Source organism: Balaenoptera physalus (assembly GCF_965194825.1).
Source record: "Balaenoptera physalus genome assembly, chromosome: 8".
In the NCBI taxonomy this organism is placed as follows: domain Eukaryota; kingdom Metazoa; phylum Chordata; class Mammalia; order Artiodactyla; family Balaenopteridae; genus Balaenoptera; species Balaenoptera physalus.
Genome location: NC_138887.1, coordinates 66,936,881 through 66,958,381, shown reverse-complemented (window position 1 = coordinate 66,958,381; position 21,501 = coordinate 66,936,881). Strand labels below are relative to the sequence as shown.

The following is a 21,501-nucleotide window of genomic DNA, read 5'->3' as shown; positions in this document are numbered from 1 at the left end:
GCTCACAAATGTCAAAAAAACAAGGAAAACTTTTATTCATATTTTAATTTTTGCTTAAAAGTGTATCAGTAGGATATACTCTTTCAAAATAATAAGCAGGAGGAATATGAATCTATTCCAAGTTAGAAGCAGTAATATGAAGTTAAAAATTTTAACAACAGCAAAGATTATGTTTAGTAATAAGGAAAGAACTTTAGGCTGGTTTTTAAAGATTAATTTGTTAATTAGGTGAACATCTGGGTTGGTTCATCACTTCCCTTGGAAATCTTGATTAATTTATGAGATTTTCATCCCCATTTACTAAAAAAGCAGTGAGTCATCCCGTGTTGTTACACATCAGTGACAGCAAATGTTAATTGGATTCTAGACCCTGTCACACTTCTCCCTTCCGCAATTCCTTGCTGCTTTGAGTGGAACCATGCACTGAGTCTGTGTGCTTTTGTGTGTGTGAGAGAGACACAGAAGTGAGAGAAATAGCAAGTGATTGAAAAGTGAGTTTGAAAAAAATAAGTATTTGTGTTTGTATTTCCCTTGGTTGTGGTAAGAAAGTCTGGAGGGATACATAGAAATAGCCTAACCCAAAACCAAAACCAAAAACTAATAAAAACCAGTTATTTTAGTGCATACTTTTTATAGGATTTTGATTTGTGAATCATGTGAATGTATTATTACCTATTCAAGAAAAGGCTGTTTAAGATTGTCTATATTATAGTGTCCCAGAGTTGGGTCTAGAAAAGAGAACACAGAGATGCAGCAGTAGCTCATTGTAGTTAGGGTCTGCTCTCCAAGTAAGAAGACACGTGATCTCCAGGAGGGGATTCAAATTTGAGAAAGGAGGGAGAGACAGATGTACCTGGGGTGACTAGGCGACTGGGAAAGCTGACCTGCTCTCTCCTAGCCCTGCAATAAGATTTCACCCTTTCTTTGGCTCTGACAACTAACAAATCGCATTCAGTTCAGAGGCCCCTCCTTAGACATCCTCCTGCATATGCCGCATGATCTCAGTGGTATAAAACAATACTCTCAGATGAAGGGAAATTCATCATACTAGTTATTAATCTCATTTCTTCTTTCACCTTGCCTTTGTAAACTCTCATTTTTCCTTCATCCTGTTTTCTTTATCACCTTTATTTTTGGGGGTGTATTTTATCTTGTTATATTATGCGTTTATATGAGCTACCATAAATCCTTTCTGGAACTGGAAGGAGTAGGAATAAACGTATGCATAACTAACCTGGGAAAATGCTAACAGGTTATTTCTGGGAGGTGAGATTACAAGTGATTTAAAATTTTTATCCAGACTTATTGAGATATAATTGACATATAACATTGTATAACTTTAAGGTGTGGTGATTTGGTACACGTATATATTGTGAAATAATTACCACAATAAGGTTAGTTAACACATCCATCACCTCATATAATTACATTTGTTTTTTTTGGTCATGAGAATATTTCAGATCTACTCTCTACAGGTGATTTTAATTGTCTTATGGTTAGCCTTCTGCATTTCCAAGTATGTGTATATTTGTGGTGGAACTGATGGACTTTTCCAGCAGAAAAATATATAATGTTGGTAGAGAAAGAAAATCGGGAAAGAAGATAGGGTAGGTTGTAAGACTTAGTCTTAATTTTCCTTTCACCACGTTCTTCTATGAAAATATGGGAGGTATAGTATAAATATAGCGGTTCACTTGAAATACATTTTAAAAAAATGCTATTCTTTATTATTTTTAAAAATTTTATTTCTTCAATTTAAGTATAGTTGATTTACAATATTGTGTTAGTTTCAGGTATACAGCAAAGTGATTCAGTTATACATATATATATATTCTTTTTCAGATTCTTTTCCCTTATAGGTTATTACAAAATACTGAGTAGAGTTCCCTGTGCTATACAGTAGGTCCTTGTTGGTTATCTCTTTTATATATAGCAGTGTGTATATGTTAATCCCAAACTCCTAATTTAGCCCTCCCCTCCCTTTCTCCTTTGGTAACCATAAGTTTCTTTTCTATGCCTGTGGGTCTGTTTCTGTTTTGTAAATAAGTTTACTTGTATCATTTTTTTTAGATTCCACATATAAGCAATATCATATGATATTTGTCTTTCTCTGTCTGGCTTACTTCACTTCATATGATAATCTCTAGGTCCATCCATGTTGCTGCAAATGGCGTTATTTCATTCTTTTTTATTGCTGAGTAATATTCCATTGTGTATGTATATATATATATATATATATACCACATCTTCATTATCCATTCATCTGTTGATGGACATTTAGGTTGCTTCCTTGTCATGGCTATTGTAGATAGAGCTGCAATGAACACTGGGGTGCATGTATCTCTTAGAATTAGAGTTTCCTCCAGATATAGGACCAAGGGTGGGATTGCTGGATCATATGGTAACTATTTTTAGTTTTTTAAGGAACCGCCATACTTCTTCATAGTGGCTGCACCAATTTACATTCCCACCAATAGTGTAGGAGGGTTTCCTTTTCGCCACACCCTCTCCAGCATTTATTTTTTGTAGACTTTTTGATGATGGCCATTCTGACCACTGTGAGGTAATACTTCACTGTAGTTTTGATTTGCAAGAAATGCTATTCTTTTGATTTCTTTCTCCTGTATAAAATAATAGGCCATGAGACGTAGCTTAAAGTCAGAAAATATAGTCATATTTCTTCTTTTTTAATAGTTGCAAGGTGAATCATTGTATGGACCTAATGTCACTAACGTCATTTTTAAATCCCCCATTGTTGCATATTTAGGTTGTTTCTACTTTTATTTAGCCAGAATAAAATTCTAAAGAGTGGCCTTGGCAGGTCAGAGTGTCTGTAGCCAATGTCAGTAAACATAAATTGACATAATCTTTCACCTTCAAGATCTACAAGACTCAGATGACTGCTCCATTCCCACTCCTTGGGCCTCACTGTACCCTGAAGAGTTACCCGTGCCACTCTGTATACCTGCTTCTCTCTAGGTCTCAGATCACCTTTCCCTCACAGAGTTTCTGCAACCTAACCCTTGGTAGTTTTATCTGGTACCTTTTGTCTAGCAGTCTTGACTAATGATCATTATTATCTGAATCAGTTATTTAATTTGGGGGTTATAAAATGGTGTTTCTTAATTCTACTGTTTGGTTTCTAACTGATTTTTTAAACTACAGCAATATACAAGTAGAATCCACAACTCAATAAAGTAAAAAATTCAAGCCTGAAAGTAAATAGTCATGTGAGTGCAAGAGTCTTATTTTAGTAGCTCTCTATGATGCACATTGGGAAATAAGGATAAAAAATCTAATTCTATAATGTTATTTTATGTAAAATTTTTACTCTAAAAGACAAAGAATCAAGGCCATATAAAAGCAAAAGCAGAATAATTTATTTGAATCCATCTTTCTTTGAACAAAAATAAAAATAAGACTCTAAGTCATTTCCTTCAGCATTTTACAAGTCTTTTCAAAAACACCGTTGGTGATTGACAACCTAGAAGGCACAGTCTTGCTTTTGTGACAATCATCTTTATTATTCTGTGGTACAAATAGCAAGAAGGAAGTTTGGGAATGGCATAAAAAAATATAGCAATCTTAACAGTAATGAGAATTTAATAAAACAAAGCCTGCTGAAATTTTTACAAATATAAGGTTTCCACATTTGTAGGTTAGATAGGATAGTGTCAATGCTGATGAAATGGAACATATAGATTAGAACTACTTGAGCTTTGTAGGAAACTTGATACAAAAAAAGTAATTGGAAAGTCCCGTCCTTTTCTTCCTTCCGTCAGGGCAATAAAGACTGTCCACTGAGAACTCTTTCCCCACCATGCTCCTCTGTAGCACAATGCATTGTGTGTATGCTGGAAAAACTGCAGTCTGATTTTTATAAATGACTCTATTCTGCATTAAAAGGAGTGATGAGTAAGAGGTATCGGGTTTGATTCCTTCACTGATTCCGGATGACTATACATTTTCACTGTTTTTCCTCAAAATGTGCTTTCATTATTTCGCTTCAATGCATTGCTTTGCCCATGAATGCTCACCTGGCGAAGAGACGTGTAAAATGTTCTATAGATTTCCAGGTCTACAGGTCGAAGAACCTTAAATTCTTTTATTCTTTTCCACAGCTGCAAATAATATTAGTGTTTTGAACTAGTTTAAGAAAATTACATTTATAAACCAATAAGTATAAAGAGTAAGCAATCACTAAATTCTGTAGATAATTTCCTTTTGAAACTAAAAGGTTTACTTACTTGGGTGTCCTGTGAGCAAGTCGAGTTCAAAACAAACTGTGCCAAGAGCATTTAATGAGGTCAACAGACAGTATTTAAATAAATGTAGCCATAAGTTCAATAAACATATAACTGGGCTGAGTAGCAGAATATGAACACAGGCCAACTTACCAATTTGTTAAACACCAGTTCAGTTAGGTAATAGATGCATGTAGTAATGAAAACAACACTGCTAGAATAGTCTAAGAGCCAAAGGAAAAAAATTTTGGCTGTGTTTCTATCTCAGAACCAACTGTCAAATAGAGGTAAAAGAAAACAGGAAATTACAGTTCTTCACCCAGACCTGGCACATTTACTTTGGGAATGGGGGAGATTCACTAACCACCAATAATACTGCATTACTCATGAAATTGATCTTTGAATTTAATTGGACCTAGAGAATAAAACCATAGGAAAGAAAAAGGGTCTCTGAATGTTTAGGGAATGTTTATTCTATTGAGGAATATTTATTCTACTGAGGATCATTGATCTTTAGTTAAAATAAGCAAAGAGGAGCCCACTAAGCTATGAAATCTTTAAAAGACTGAATCTTATTTAATCTCTGTCCCTAGGACATAGTTAATGACCTGGAGATGTTTGTGGATTGATTGTAAATAAAACAAGTGCAAAACAGTTTCTAATGAAATAAAGAGAAAATATTCTACTTGTTTGTTTTTAAAATTTAGAATAGGTAACACACATCTGTATTCAAGGAAAACAACACTTGTAAAAATGTTGGCTCCTCTTTAGGATGAGCTGGAAGAGAGAAAGAGGAGGAAAAATTTTAAAGAGATATTAGAGAGAAGGGAGACAGTCTTACAGAGAAAGAGAAGAAAAGAGAAGGCAGATTCAGAGAGGGACGACATCTCAGGATGGAGGTAAAGTCCAGACAAAGACACACAAAGGGCAACTTCCTCAGAAGATGGGGCAGAAGGAGGTGAGAAGAGAGAGGCTACGGAGATGGGGAGGGGAAGGCACTGGGGCTGGGAGTATCAGGGGGTTCTTGCATGCACTGCCCCTGGAAGGAGCATGTCCTCAGTAGCAGTTAAATAGTCCTTTATGTGCTGGAAAAAGAGCTTTTCTGCTTTATTTTCAACCTTCAAAGTTTATTTCTGAAATCAAATTTTATACTCCCAAGAAATTCTAAATACATTGCTCATGTCTGAAAGCAGTCTAATTTCAGAGGATGATTTTTTTTTTAATTTAAGGAATCATTTTTTTCACATGCAAAACCCACCGAATCACTTTATTTGGTGTTCTGAAATTACAGCTGCCATATTCCACAGTTTAAAATCATCATTTATTTCATTGTTAGGAGTCTTAAAAGATAAACCTCAAGTTTTCATTTGGTTTGTTTGCAGGCTAACTGGAAAAATAGATACATAGAATAAAGGACATATAGAAAAACAAATGAATTTAAATAGGGTAACATTTTTGATTGGATACAATCTTAAAATTAGGAAGCAGACATACTCTCAAAATTCTTTATATTCCTTATTTTTAACAAAGAAAAATATCCCTTCATTTTCTATTCTCCAAAGTAAAGAGGGTTAGATATCATTTTAGAGGTTTTTCTTTTAACTGTCATGGAATAACATTCCACTATTGTGTTCTATTAGATTAATAACATAATTCTATAAAGCAATTTTCTTTTCTTGTCAAACCAGAGGCTCCCAGTTCCATCAGAGTCTGCTCCTAATTTACCTGACTCCCTTTTCTCCAGGCTCCCTGAGACAAGAAGGAATGCACTGATGGGGTCCTCTGAGGTGCTCTCGCCACTTATTTAGCCTTTAAATGACGGCATAGTACCCCCAGGACTGGGTCTCCTCCCTGGAAGACCGTTTCCCATGCATTCATCCACAGCTAGCTGTTCTTTTTGGTATTTACCCAGAGGTGTGCATGAATTACTTCACTAGAACTGTTTCTTTTGCCAAAGGGGAAGTTCCTGTGTGTGGTTATTGATGTTCTTTTCAAAGTCAATAAATGACAAATAAAGAAACGATGGAAGATGATTTGTGGCAGTTACGCCTGCAGGCAGCTACAGCCCACACAAAAGGGAAGTTCATTTCATTATTTCAAAAGGCTGTAGGCTTAGTTTTCCACAAATGGGAAGGGAAGGCGACTGCTTGGTGTCAGCCCCGAGGTTAACTGGATAAGCAGTTTCCTGGCTTTGGCCTCAGCTTAAGTTTTACTTCTCTGGGCGTGAGGCCAATCCTCGCGTGGTTTTATTCACTTGGGAGTAGACTGCTTTGAATCTGTGAGAGGTGGGCATTTGATGGTGACACTGTTGGGCACATTTTGCAGGTTCATTTTTTTCCTGGTCCTATTTGTAGTGATAGATCACTGGCTTTAAAACCAGCACAGTCACTGGAAAATCATCAAGATAACCAAGATGGCTTGAGAACTGGTCTAAAGACCCCTTTCTTACCAAGATGTGGATTCCCTGGGGGAAATGCTGGATTCTAGAGCTCTGCATCTGGTCCTCTGGCCCAAGTACATGGCCCCAGAAGATACTTGTGTGTTAGCCTGTTTTATTTATTAAAACTATTTTCAGGTGGGAAAGTGTGTTCAAATGTACAGGAACTATAATTTCCTGTTTTAATATTTTTTTCTTCTGAGCCTTTCAGTAAACTCTGGGGACAGCTGGGGATGAATGCTGAGTCCTTTCAACGTAGAATCATCAAATGCAAGTTCATACTTACTCTGGATGGTCTTGCTGTTGGGCAGGGATGTGCTGAATAACTTCGTAAATTGTACTGTGCAAATCTTGCCCTGGTACACCATCAGAGGGTGGAACAGATCTCGTTGGCATCTAGAAAATGTGGCACGTGAAAAAAAGTTGGCAGACTAGTAAATAGTATTCCCACTATGTTGCATAGTTGAAAACAACTGGAAGAGGTGAAGATTAGAAAATCAGAACTATTTAACTTCCCTTCAATATCCATTTCCTCCTTGCTACAGTTCCCTGCACTTACCCTATGGTAGTTTGTGCAGTGGCATAGCTATGAGGTCAGAAGAGGAATAGCTGGACAAACTATCACTTTTTTTCTCCATTTAAGAAAAAAGCTGGCAGTACTGTAAAGGAAATACAGTAGAAAAAAATAGCAAAAGAGAAGATATCAGGATAGCTTAGAATCAAAGAGCATATATTACTATCCTTTATATTACATCTCAGTCTTACCTTTTTGACACTAATCGCCAATCATGTGTGCAAGGGTGGTTTAGAAAAATAGCATAACTTACAGCCAGAAGCCTTCATCACATTGCAAGTTAGTAAAGACAGTACCAAGAAATACAGAACACACAAAAGAAGATGTTTTGGTTTGAATGCAGTAATGGGCTCTAAAAAGTAAGGCTTGAATGAATGGGGAAGGTACAGCAGTGTATGTCTGTCTGGTTAAAATCAACATGTATTTTATTGAAACTGTTATTCATGTTTCATTAACTCCTATTCCTTATATTTGATACTGTTATTCTTGTAAACACTGTTTTCCAATTACTTAGCTAAAGTCTGGTTCCCCTCCTCATCCCAAACTTGTTCTATTTTCATCGTACTTCTGGCCACTTTTAGTCCTTTATATTTATACAGATCCACCTAGAGGACTCTTTGCCCTTGATGAATCATCTGAAGAGTTCTTTATCTCATTTGACCTGCTAGGTTACTTTGGAATATCTTAGCTTTAGATTTTTCTGGAAACTGCCTGTTTCTAGTCTACTTGTTAAAGCTCTCATGGCAGTCCTAGGTTATTTATCCTAGGACTGAATAGGTGATTCATCCTATCATTTTTGTGTCAAGGGGATTTTGGTTTAGAGTTTTTACTTAAGATCAACTCTTGATTTTCTTTGGTATAGAGGTGTTCAGGGGCTATGATAAAAGCAATCTATAGATAATGACTAACTTACTCAACTAACCTGATATTAGACCTGTTAGCAAGTAATAAATTTGTTCATTTCATGCCATTGCTTTCTGTCCAATTCCCCAAAAGAAGTGCTAAATGGGCAATGAAATGTACAGTAAGTAGAGAGAGGAGGAGTACTCATCTGTACATGTATCAAGACAAGCTAAAAGATGATTCTGATTTTTAAAAACTCAAAAAGTTAGTAATCAATTTATTTCCCTTCTTAACTTCAATCTTGAGATCTTGGTAATGTTATTATTATTCCTTTTCTTCTCAAAACTGTTGCATTTAGCTGTTAATCTTCACACATAACTGCCATTCTGGCTGCTTCTCACACAGATCCTCCTACTCATGTCCGGGTCCTTCTGCTCCTTGGGTTGTTGGTGTTGGTTTCTCACTTCTTCCCAAAGCACCTGGAACCGCCAGTGAAGGACCTCAGCTGATTCCTCAGGAGTTTTCAGCATTGAAGATGGGCATAGTTCCAAGTCGAGTTATTTTACTTACGACAGATATAAGCGGGGCTTCTGATACGTCATCAAACACTCATTTCTCTGCCTCAGGTTTTTTGGAACTGTAGCATTTTGAGCAAATAGGGGTCCTCTCAATAAAATCTTGAAACTGAGTACTGATTAATTGCAAGGCTAAATTGAAAGTTTCCTACATAGATCTCACTCCTTTCCAATGCATTCCTAGGAATAAAAACTGACTTCAAAATTCACTTTTAAGTCTTATTAGCTCTTCAGTTTCCTGCTTTCCCATTTAAAAGCCACACCTGAGAGGGGTGCTTTCTGCCATGGTGAGGAGTTGTCTGAAATAACTGATCCACCAAATATTTATTTTTGTCTTTTTGGTTGTAGAAGTGAAGTGTGAGCCAATCCTGCCTGAGACTGAATAGGACATTGCAAAGCTTTTGCAATGCAGTTTTTCTCTTCATCTGTGATGACATGGGCACTGGTGCTGCGACTCACCCATAGGAGGATGAAATCCAATCAATCCCCCTCCATTACTCATGTGGCATTTGAGAACTAAAGCCTGTGGCCAGGTAACTTACTGCGTGAACCTTGGAATCTTATATAGAATTCTCTGAACAAGTGAGGTAACCAATCCCTAACAACAAATATTGATAGTTTTCTTTTAAAAAGGAAATGAAAATGCCCAGAGGCAAGTAGTCCGTTTCTGGCCCCTTCCTTAAGTGAACTATCATAGGGGAATAAGGAAACAGAGGAAAGATCGGTTGTACATAAATCTGTAAAAATGTTAATGAGCTGATTAGCTCAGAGAAACATTCTGCTTGCCTGTTAAACAAAACTGATTGCTTAAAAAACCTTGTCTCTGTGGACTGAAAAAAATGGCTTCAACTGTATAAAAGTTCCCGCTCTCACATCTCATGCACCTTTAGGAAAAAATAAAGATATGTACCTGCATACTTTGGGTTTATATGGTACCTTTCTTCTGAAGAGCATAAGGTACCTTCAAGGGTATAATCAATTGTCTTTGCAATGTCCTCATGAGATATGAGGAGGAAATAAAGGGGAAACTGAGCAACAGAGAGAGTCAGTGAAGTGACAGGCTTCAGTCATCAAAATGACGCAGAATTATTTAAACCAGGGTCTCTTGGTCCCCTATTTATTCACTTCTCTTGACCTTCAACCTAGTTAATTCTCTCTTCACTGAGCCTACCAGGTAAAGAATGTTTATGAATTCGTGTAACTTCCTTATTTGTGTTAGCTTTATTGATAGAGGCTGAGAAAGATGCTTTAGCTCCCCAGATACGGCAAGGTCATTCATTACAGAGTGAGTAAACACTGCTGAGGGTAATGCAGCCATTTGACCACACTGCCCACATGCTTAAATGAATGCTGCTTACACCTCTGGTGAAGCAGAATGCTACTTCTGGGCTAATCAGCCACTAGGAAAACCAACCCTGGGAACACCAGAAGCATCTGGAAAAGCAACAAATTCATATATTCCAAAGTCATCCAGAGCATCTTCGTGGCCTGAAATGGAAAACAAACACTACTTACAAACCAAATGCCTCAAATTGCTATTGCTATTTCTTAAAAAACATTTATAAAACTTATCTTCATGGTTTGCTTCAAGTGGTATGTGTATAAAACCAACTTAACATTTCTTAATCCCCTATAGTCATGCTGCCACTAAATAGTACTGGAAATCACTCCTGTTGAAGCTCAGAATTGAACCTGAATTGGGACAATTATTCTTAAAGTCTGATGTGGAAACAGTGTATTATATATTAATACACTGTTAATATATATTATATATAATATATATATATATATACATTATATAAACACATGTGGGCAGCCTTGTCCTTTGTAACTCTCAGTTACCAGAGACTTATAAACACCAAGGCTTCAATCTGTCAATCACAGCAGCTCTTAATCCACCCATAATATCTACTGTACTCTGCTAGATCTAACAGAGTCCACCAGGACTAATAAGAATAAATAAGCAACTATTGCTGCCCATACACACAAAACAGAAAACAAGTGCAATGTCACCTAAACTATCATTAGTAAAATGACAGGAATGGGGTGGTTGGGAGGAACCAGATGGTCTCTGGGGCCTTTCTGAACTCTGACAGTTTATCATTTGTGAGAAAGAACTAGACAAGAGGAAGAAGACCCCTGTTTACTGAGCATCCAGGCATTGTATTAGGCACTCCACCTACATTACTGGATTTAATTCTCAGAGCAACCCTGAGGGGAAGTTATGATCTCTACTGTATAGATGAGTTGAGGTCAGGAAAAATAATTAATTTTCCCAAAGTGACATTGGGGGAAAGTGGCACAGATGGGACAGAAATCCAGCTCCTCTGACTCCAAGGCCTGAGCAAAAGCCCCACTGTTAACTTATAACAACTCAGTAGGGAGTCAGAAGTGAGGGGCACCGTTGGGGACAGAGAAGCAGCAAACCTGTGGGACCTCCCTTTCCTCTTCTCCCTGGGAAGGAGCTGCCAGCACCGTATCTGCTTTAGGAACTGACACAGTGAGAGAACCCTTGGGCATTTTCAAAATAATAAGAGGATCAATGGAACAGGATTCAGCAGAACTCAGTGATGGCGGGCAAGTGACAGTCTCTCTGAGCCTTAGTTCTCTTGCCTGTGAAATGGAGTTGAAAGTGCCTTTCAGGCTTATCTTACAGACCTGTGTGACTTACATAAAACTAATACAAGGGATAGAACTTTGTGAAGTGAAGGCAGTCATCCTGGGAAGGGAGTGTTAGTATTTTCTCATGTGAATTCTGTTATGTCAATAGCACATTTTATATATATAATTAATATCAACAATATATGTTAATATACATTAATATTGATAACAGCCCCTCTCAGCCCAGCCATTACCTGAAAACATTTGAGCTTTCCTGTATTCGGTTTCTGGCCTGAAAAGACAAATTGGTGTTTCTGTCAGTCTTAATCATTGAGGAAAAAGCATTCAAGAGAAAAATTATTTTCATAGAAACATATGCATTACCTGCCTTCTAGCTTTTGCTTTATAACTAAAACCAAAAAAGAAAAAACACAGTAAGATACACTTTAGTACACATATAAAACCATTCCAAAAATTTTTTTTCTAATTTTAACCTACCTTTGTAAGGTTGATATTTTTTCCATAGGAGGAGAAGACACATGGATATAATCAAAAAGAGTGATATTCCAGTTATACTTGCTAAAGGGGACAATGATTTCCCTTTTTGTGCAAGTTTCTCTATTCCTAAATAAAAAGACAAATATATTTTTATTAAAGATCAATAATAAATTGATCCTAAATAAATAAATCCTAAACGGTACAGTACTGCAAATGTGTATATATATATATATATATATATATAGAGAGAGAGAGAGAGAGAGAGAGAGAGAGAGAGAAGTCTGGGTGAGACTGAACAGAAGGCAGGCACTTATTTTAGAATACATACTAAACTCTCTAAGGATATTTGTGATTGGAAATGTGGTGAGCTGCCCAGGATAATACCAATATGTTGTACTAGATATAGCAAATAGCTCATGTCATACTTTTCAGTAGTGTTCACCAGCATTTAGCTTGGATCTGTTGGATCTCATTGTATAAAACATCCCCAGATGCTAGGTTGTTCTCTCTCTCTCTTTCCATCTCACTCTTTTAACATTGTTCAGGTATGTGGATTTTCTAGGGCAGTGGTATGTGGTTAAAGGTGCGAGAGGGGAGGTGTTCATTTCAAATAATTACTAATTTTTGACCAATAAAGAAATTTTAATCCCTAAAATAGAATGCGGGTGTGATTCTCAATAAGACATTTAAAGTCCCACCTTTGACTACAATTCACTGTGTTTTGCAAGTCATTCCTTTTGTTAACATTCCTATATAAAATATAGCGCTAAAAGCCAACACTTGCTGAGTGCTTATAACACATCAGACTCTGTTATAAGAGCACATGATACGTATTAACCCATGGAATGTTCACAACAATGTTATTAGGGAGGTAATATTATTATTATTATCCCCTCTTAGAGATGGGAATCTGAGGCTTGCCTGAGGTCACTCAGGTAGTAAGTGGCAGCGTCCAGATGTGCCCGCAGACTCTTGACACTTTGTGCTGCCTCACTTTGATGCTGTTTTGACAAAACTTACTAAGTATGGCAATGTTAACACCAGTTCCAGACTATAACATGCTTAGTCAGAGAGTTAATCTATAAAGTGGAAAGTTGTGTGGCCTCCAACAAAAGCAAGTAACAGATGTCTTCCATGTTATCATGTGAATCAGACATTGATGTGTAAATGAATGGTGGCAGTTGCCTGTCTCTGTCCAGTTTAATGTGGGAGTGAAAGTTATGGGATGTCACTTCCCTTCTGCCATGGTGGAGAACAGCTTGGAGCATCTGGGTGTGGTGAAGAACATGGTGCGGACTCAACTCTGCAATAAATATCCAGCTGGCACCCTGTTGTCTTCCACCACAAAGCCTCTACTGAGGTCTCCAGCAGCCAAGATAAGGATGAAACCTTAATCTTTCCCTTCTTTCATTGTGGACCTATATGTACTCTCTCAGCTTTTCTACCTACAACGCTTTCACTTTTTAATCTTCCTAGAATCTTTTCATAATGTAGTGTAGATCATATATGTTAAACTCCAGTTAAAAAGTCATGGAAATCATGATATCTCCTCTAATTTTCCCACGTAATGCTGTTCTTGTATTCCCTTTAAGTCCTTAAGAGTTTAAGCAGGTTGCTATTCATCACCAAAAATCTTTACCATCTCAGATGGTATATTTATAAATTTCTGATATGTGTTCAGAGAATTGTGTTCTTAAAATGTTCTTTTTATGGGATTACAATAGCTGTGTAATAGTTATTGCTTTTAAACAGATTTTAAGTTAAACTCCTTTTAGCTTTGGGTGGAAGAAATAAATGCAAGGTAGTATAAAATGGACTAGAATGGCAATTTATTGGTTCTGATCTAGACCAGAACATCACAAAACTTATTTAGAAATATTATTTTTCCTCCTTTTCTCTTGGTTAATAATTTGTAGGAAAAGTTATATTCTCCCACCGTTAGAATGCTGAGCTTTTAGTTTGTAGCTACTTTAGCATTTGGGTGATCTCTGTGTGTGGTCTTAGCCTTTCTTCAGATACTGTGCTCCTACTTCACAGGTTTGTTCTCTCTAAAGAGCTGGGCAGCTTTGAATGAGCTACTTGACTCTAAGGGTCTGGATTTTCCCAGTAGTAAAATGAGGAGGCTAGAATGATTGGTTTTTAAGTTCTTTTGTTGCTCAGATATTATATGATTTGAGGCAGCCAAAGAGTTTTACATGAAGTTTATGTAAATAGGACACTATACCCAATGGTATGCTAGTAACTGAGTATCAAAAAGAATTATATGCACATATATACATACAAAAGTTATAAATTTTACTGATATGAAGGATGTGTAGCCTAATTTAGAATTAATAATAAAATATGCAGTACTCTTTATTGTTAATTCCATATATCTAATTGCTTCTCATGGAATGCTTTTGTTGATTTTTGCTGAACTCTTGTATTTTCAACCTGTGGGTGAGATTCAACCATGCTTTGAAACAATTAGACTTCAAATAAATGCTTGGTTACTATCCAATTCAGCAAAGAGATAGCTTACATCATAGATGAACAAGTGTAGCTTCAACATGAATGTTGGCTGATATTTACTAAGATGAAAGTGAAACAACAATGACATTCGTTGGAATTTCATTTAACAGTGATGTGAATGACTTCTTTGCTAAATTGGAAAATAGATTTTGAATACTGGGAGAACTCAATTTTTTTTCACCATATGTAATGTAATGGCTACAGAAACAATCCACTTTTAAATTTAATCTGTATTATCATCTCCATCACTTTCTTAAGTGTAACAATCAACAATTTATCCATCACTTTCATATGTGTAGACAATATTATTAACTGAACAACATCCCCTGAGTTTTGAAAAGTATTTTCATTATTATTAAGTTCAAAATATTTTATAATATTCATTGCGATTTCTTATTTATCCTAGAGATTATTTAGAAGCATATTGTTTAATTTCCTTATGCCTGGGAGTTTTCTTTCTTGATTTTTTTAGTTGAATTCCACTCTAGTTAGAATGCATACTCTGCTTGATATAAATCTTTTGAAATTTGTTGAGATTTTTAAAAAAATGATCATATATATAGGCGCATGCTTCTAAAGTATAAATTCAGAAGGACCCATACTCTGCTGTGGTTGTCAATAAGATAAAGGCAAACAGAATGGTCTCTTGAGACATCAGCAGTGATACAAAAGCAAAGTAATAAAGAAGAAAAAATTGTTAAGAAATACTAAATAATAAAATGGCATGATTGAAGACACAGCCTATGATTTGGGCACCACTTTTATCAAGAGAATTCTCTTATTTCTTTATTTTAGATCCAATATTAAAATCAAAACTACACAATTTTCAGATATGCACAATTAAATGTATGTGCATTATATGTATATAAAACCAAATGTACATTTGTTTCCCATTTATTTGGTACAGATATGTCATATCAGTAATAATGAAAATAATAAAGAAATTTAAAGTGTCATTTATAGGTACAGATAAAGAAATAGTTTCAGAGAAATGAAAATATTGGCCACAGTCAGTAAGTCCTAGAACTGGGACTGGAACATAGTTTTTTCCCTGACTGCAAATTTAATTGTTTGCTGTTGATTCATGGTCAAAGAATGGTTTTTCCACAGGCTTTTTTTTCTTTTTTAAAATAAATTTATTTATTTTTATTTATTTTTGGCTGCATTGGGTCTTCGTTGCTGTGCGCAGGCTTTCTCTAGGTGCAGCGAGCGGGGGCTACTCTTCATTGCGGTGCACGGGCTTCTCATTGCGGTGGCTTCTCTTGTTGTGGAGCATGGGCTCCAGGTGCGAGGGCTTCAGTAGTTGTAGCGTGTGGGCTCAGTAGTTGTGGCTCGTGGGATCTAGAGCGCAGGCTCAGTAGTTGTAGTTCACGGGCTCTAGAGTGCAGGCTCAGTAGTTGTGGTGCATGGGCTTGGTTGCTCCGCGACATGTGGGATCTTCCCGGACCAGGGATAGAACCTGTGTCCCCTGCATTGGCAGGCGGATTCCTAACCACTGTGTCACCAGGGAAGCCCAAGAATGGTTTTCATAATTGGCAGGTAGCCCCCAATATATTCAGTTTTTCCTCCAACCTTTTCTAACACCAGATTTGATGTGCTCTGACTCTCTCATTTCTTGATAGCCAGACTGCCTTCACTAAAATTCAATATCCCTTAGTCTCTAAAAAAAAAATTCAATGCTAATTACTCTAGTCCAGTTTCAACAATGAACTTTACAGTGAAAAATATTTTAGTGTAGTGTCAGCTGTTTTTTTCCCCCTTAAACTTGAAAATATGCTAATAAGTATTATTTCAGAGTATTTCTCATTCTAATGCTGAAGTTACACTATGGCATACATCAGCTCTTTGCCAGGCACTTCCATGATTCTGATGCCTTGTAATAGGTTTAATATACAATGACTGGATGTCTCACACTATATAAGATACATCTCCCCTCTCCATTTTTACCTTTTTGTCCCTTTTATTTTGTTTCCTAAAATGACTGAATTTGTACATTCTGTCCTACAGAGGATCCAACTCATTCCCTTTACCATTATTTCCTTATTTCTTCAGACACCTTCCTTATTGCCCTCTTTCCTCTCTCTCCCTTGGCCTCTGTTAGCCTTCCGTCAGAGAACCACCCTGAGGTGACCAGCACCTGTCAGCTTAAAACTTTGGCTATGGCAAAGGCCAAGTGTCGGCCAAGTGTCCTTTCCCTGGAGAATGAAGAATAGAGATAGTCCTTTTCTCAGAACAAATGATCTTCCCTGTTGGGCCCCCTTCTCTTCTACAGCATCCTGGCTCTCTATGCTCAACACTGCTTCTCTCTACCAGAACACACAAGATTTACCAGGTCCAGCATTTGAAATTCACAAAATAAAAATGCCAGATATCTCCGGGATCAAATCAAGGGGCACAGCTGCCGTGGTCTCAGTTCTAGGCAAGTGTGTTTTAGAGAGATGGATTTCCAGAACCCAACTTGAAAATAAGTCAACAGGGAAATTCTAACCCTATTGCCACAAAGAATGTATAGGGATCCCAAGTGCAGTTCTGGATACTTGCAGGAGCCCCATTCTTCCTCCTTTCAGAGAGTTTTGTACTCTTTAGCACATAGCATGCCACTCTCCCCATTATTTAAACATGACTGACTCATTTACCAAAGCCCTAGTGCAAATGCTATTTGCCCCCTCCTTTGACAAACAAATAAAATGAAATAACATATTAAGTGCAAATATAGGCAAGAGGTGTGGTATCCATCGCAACCCTGCTGCTTGAGAGACTGCACCTAAAACAGGATAGCCGTATGCTGGAGCCAGCGTGTCTATTTCAGGATCAGAATGGAGTCCTGAGATCTCTCCCATCCAATCTGTTAGCTGATTACAGCCGCTGATTCATGTCCCTATGGAAATGAAGGTGCCCTACTGGGGGGCCATGCTATTTCCACACTCTACTATGGCCCCACTTGACAGACACCGTGGTTCTATGCTAGATGTTCATGGGATGTCACCTAACGTTTCAGGGTCTGGATGTCAGGGCTGTAGCTTATCTCAGTTGTTATATTCCATGGTCCAAAGTGAAATACACCTCCTGGAGATCTTAACCAGAGAAATTTCTAGGTAGTTAGAAGAAATCAGTAAATTTATCTTTCTGCCTAGGAGTAGTGTCATTTTCCCATTCTCTTCTTTATGAAAAGATGTGCAATAGAAATAGATATGAAAAAATTGTAGATTTTGCAGGATCATGTACAAAAATATTTCTACTATAGCTAAATCTCAAACTATGGCCATGTGGCTCTTGAGAACTCTAATAATGTATACAGTGGAATGTTTTCATTAAATGTGAACATTTGCATTCTGATCATAAACATTTTCATTTTATACATATTGCAGGTCACAATAGTGATTTAGGCTCAGTTAAATTTTAAAGTAGGGACACTTGCATTCAAGGAAGTCTTTAATTAAAGTAATAAAATCATTCTTTTTCCAAAATATGAATGCTAATTTATTACTTTAATTGCTATTCTTTCCTTGAAACTTATATGCTAGCTGTTACTTTTAGTTACAGATATTTCATAATTTCTCACTAGTATGAAAGTATACACATGTCTGGACAAACCAGAGTATCTTTGTATATAGCATGAAGTTAGTTAAGATGATAAGAAAATACACACTATCTTGTACATATATGTGACATATCTTGTATATATGTGACATATCTTTTAGATATTGATATTCTCAGTCAAGAACATCCAGGGAGACAGTTTATACAGTGGTTAAAAAAAGGGTTTTGAATTTAGATACTATTTTATTACCAACTAGCTGTGTGAATTTGCCTATTTCCCCTGTTTTCTTTAGGATATCTCTACTAAGATACAGAAAGGTCAACTGATATCTCAAATTAGATGTGAATCATAGCCCACAGAGGTGGAAGGCACCATCTGGTCTAGTCTTAAACAGGCAGGGAAACAGAGAGCTAATTGTCACATTCTCCAGTCTTCCTCTCCCCAGCTGAAAGTCCCTAATAAAACTTTTGATTATTTCCAGACTTTGTTATTTTCTTTCCATATTTGTGACACTGGAGTCATCTTTGACTCCTTTTTCCTTTGCCTCCCACTTCTTATTGCTGAGACTTTTTGATTGGCCACATTCTTTGCCTCATTAAAAACAAATGTTCATCTATTTCTTATAACTGGACTCTGGTTATGCCAAACACAACTTGGTTTTGAAAATATCTCAGAGGCAGGTATCTTATCCCTCTGAATTATTTCAAATTTTCCACAGATATTAATATAGGTAGCTCATCAAAGTGGATGGTCAGTAAGTGCTCAATTGATAGTTACAAGAGATGTCCATTTTTTTCACTGTAGCTTGGTGTACCCTTAATCTGCATTGCAGAGATTAATTCATTTGGAAAGCTTTAAAAAAAAATCAAATACTTAAAACACATCAATACTACTCATTTTCTTTGCCATTTGCTGCTGTTTAAGATCTGTGGACATTTGGGGATTGGAAAACAGCTCTAAAAGCCACAAAGAGGTTATGAATGTTGACAACATTGAATCCTTCTGAAAAATAAGCACCTGCTCTTCTTATTTACAATAATAACAAATGTCTGGTCTTTGTACCGGTCAAACAGGTTTTTTAGATTTTACAAAAGGTAACTATTTGATATTAAGATTGTAGCTGTCTTTGGACCTTGGTAATAAGATCTTAATCAAATATTGGGGACTTCTGATACTATGACAATATCTTGGCTAAATATTAATGGAGAAAGTTTAGGTAGTAAGAAAGGCTTCACTGCAGTATGCACCTACATATTATAGCCATGTTTTCACTTGCAGTGAGCATGAGGAACAAGTCTATGATAACATCCAGATTGCCACAAAATTATTTTATATATTTAATTATGGTGTGTTTCAAAATTATGTTTCAGTTAACCACTGAGGTAAAAAGCTCATTAAATCATATTAAAAATTTAGTAAAATAGAAAGCAAAGAATGCTAGCTGTTTACATACATGCCTGCCATCCATATTAAGTTGTGAGCATCTTGTTAGCAGGAATTATTTTTTTAAAATGGCACTTTCAATGCTTACCCTAGTATTTGGCCCATAATAGGTGTTAAATAATGAATGAATGAGTGCCTGATTTATAGAACCCTGAACACATACATGCTTTTGGGACCTATAAGGGAAATATGTTATTAACTACTGCCCAAGTGAAGCATAATTCAGGTAAAAATTCTAGAGCTGCATCATCCAATATGGTAGCCACTAGACATATGTGGCTATTTACATTTAAATTAAAGTTAATAGAGATAAAATGAAATAAAAGCTTCAGTTCCTCAGTGGCATAACCATATTTTAAGTGCTCAAAAGTCAAATGAGGCTAGGGACTACCATACTAGATAGAGCAGACATCAAACATTTCCTTCACTGCAGAAAGTTCCACTGGATACCACTCTTCTAGAGAGTGTGGTATTTTCTTCATATGATAAAAAACAAAATCTCACCATGCCAGTATGTAAATTCTAATGTACTCAAATGATTTTGCAAATATGAATACCCTCAACTTCAAGGAGTCTTGGGAAGGCCCCACCTACCATATATTTACCAATCTGTAGATTTTTAATAGTCTTATCATTCTCAACGGCTCGTTAAGAGTTTTAAATTAAATTCAAAAGGCTATGGAGAAAAAAAACCCCACCTCAAACAAGTGGGTGTCACACTTGTGCTTGCTAAATAATCAGATCCAAGATCCTAGCTGCCAGGTCCTGATCTGATAGGTCTGAGGTATCTTAATGAAAATACATTATTAGACCTCCCCAGGTGATTTTGATGCACATGGTCTAAAGGCCAAGTACTGCAAAATTTGGCCTAAGAATTCCAAGGATTATATTCTTGCTTTATATATTAAAAAAACACGCACTGACTCTCTCTATGTAACGGGCCCTATTCTAGGCAGCAGGGCTGTAAAGACAGAGAAAGAGAAGACACCAATGCAGAAGGTATTAATGAGTGGCGCCTTTTGCAAACTTGTTCCTCTACCAATCATAGGAACCCTGACCACCACTTCCTGTCCAAGCCTGTCCCCAGGTTGTCCCCAGGTGGAATCTGGCTCGTCTTCATCTGTATGCAAAGAAGAGTCTAAGAAGGACTTGACAGTAGCAGTAGAAGTAGTAGCAGTAGAGGACAGAGCAAAAGAAGAAGAAGGTGGAAGCAGAGGAGAAAGCAGAAGGGGAGGAGGAAGAGGAGGAGGAGGGGAGAAAAAGGGAGAAGAAGGAAGAAGGAGAGAAGAGAATGGGCTTGAGAGATAGAAAGAAAGGAAACTTGATGACTGGATGTTAGGCAGGGCAATAAGCAAGAGAAAAGAGTCTGGGATGGCGTTTAGTTTTCTGGCTAAGGTTGGTAGATACTAGGACCATTCATTTAAACAGGGAATACAGAAAGAATGGCAATTTGGGGGAAAAGAAGATGTTTCATTTTTGATATATTGAACCAGTATGCTGCCTCTGGCACCTGAAAGTAGAGACATTTAGAAGGTAACTGGGAATACAGTTTTAGATCTTTAAAGATAAAGATTTGGGATGTACCAGTGTCACATGAAACCACGGGAGTGAATGAAATCATACAGGAGAATGAAATCATACTGTAGAGAGAAAAGAGAAGGCTCAGAAAGTTGGGACTTTGGTGGACATAAATATTTTAGGCAGTGATTCTTAACTATTTGGATTGATGACCTTTCTGAAAATCAGATGACTTCTAGAAAATGCCAAATTTCACAGACTTACAAAATTTTGTAGTTTCCAAGGTGTTGAGACCCCTATTGTGAACTCCCACAGATTTCAGATTTCAAATTTTAAATGGTGAAAGAAGAAGGGAAGCCTGTGAAGGACAGTGAGAAGGGAGCCAGATAGGAAAACCAGATTTCATGGAGATGTATTCATCTGACCTAATGCAACAGTAGATATAAACCTTTTAAATGAATAACCTCTTCTCTTATATTCCTGTTTGTAAAATCAGGAAAGCAAGAATATACATTTAGAAGTAATTTATTGAATTCCCTTTTTCTTTATAGCCCCTCAGAGCTAGCAATTGAATTCTCTCTCCATTATTCTTTGGGTTTTCTTTCTTTGACTCTTAGAAACCATGGCTTAGTTAACTCAGGAAAGTTTCTCAGAGTATATGAACAATCCCACAATGATATTCTCTTCCACACAGGTATAAAATAGGAGTAGAGGAA

At 36.8% G+C, this 21,501-nt stretch overlaps 1 protein-coding gene across 10 annotated transcripts in view; it reads right to left on the bottom strand.

The window, feature by feature from the left end:
- Nucleotides 1–3,358: 3,358 nt before the first annotated feature.
- Nucleotides 3,359–21,501, bottom strand: part of HEPACAM2 (HEPACAM family member 2) — a gene marked incomplete at its 3' end in the record, with an annotated part of 53,426 nt that continues 35,283 nt past the window's right edge. For 6 of the 10 annotated variants that reach the window (XM_082471995.1, XM_082471997.1, XM_082471996.1 and 3 more), the window contains exons 5-10: nt 11,773–11,898; nt 11,659–11,683; nt 11,529–11,566; nt 10,088–10,161; nt 6,968–7,077; nt 3,359–4,121 (exon numbers count right to left, since the gene is read on the bottom strand). In XM_082471995.1, the coding sequence (XP_082328121.1) occupies nt 4,106–4,121; nt 6,968–7,077; nt 10,088–10,161; nt 11,529–11,566; nt 11,659–11,683; nt 11,773–11,898 (389 nt within the window). Of the gene's footprint in view, nt 4,122–6,963; nt 7,078–10,031; nt 10,162–11,528; nt 11,567–11,658; nt 11,684–11,772; nt 11,899–21,501 lie in introns of those variants that run through there. The other 4 variants (XM_082471992.1, XM_082471993.1, XM_082471991.1 and 1 more) reach the window with 3 other exon arrangements.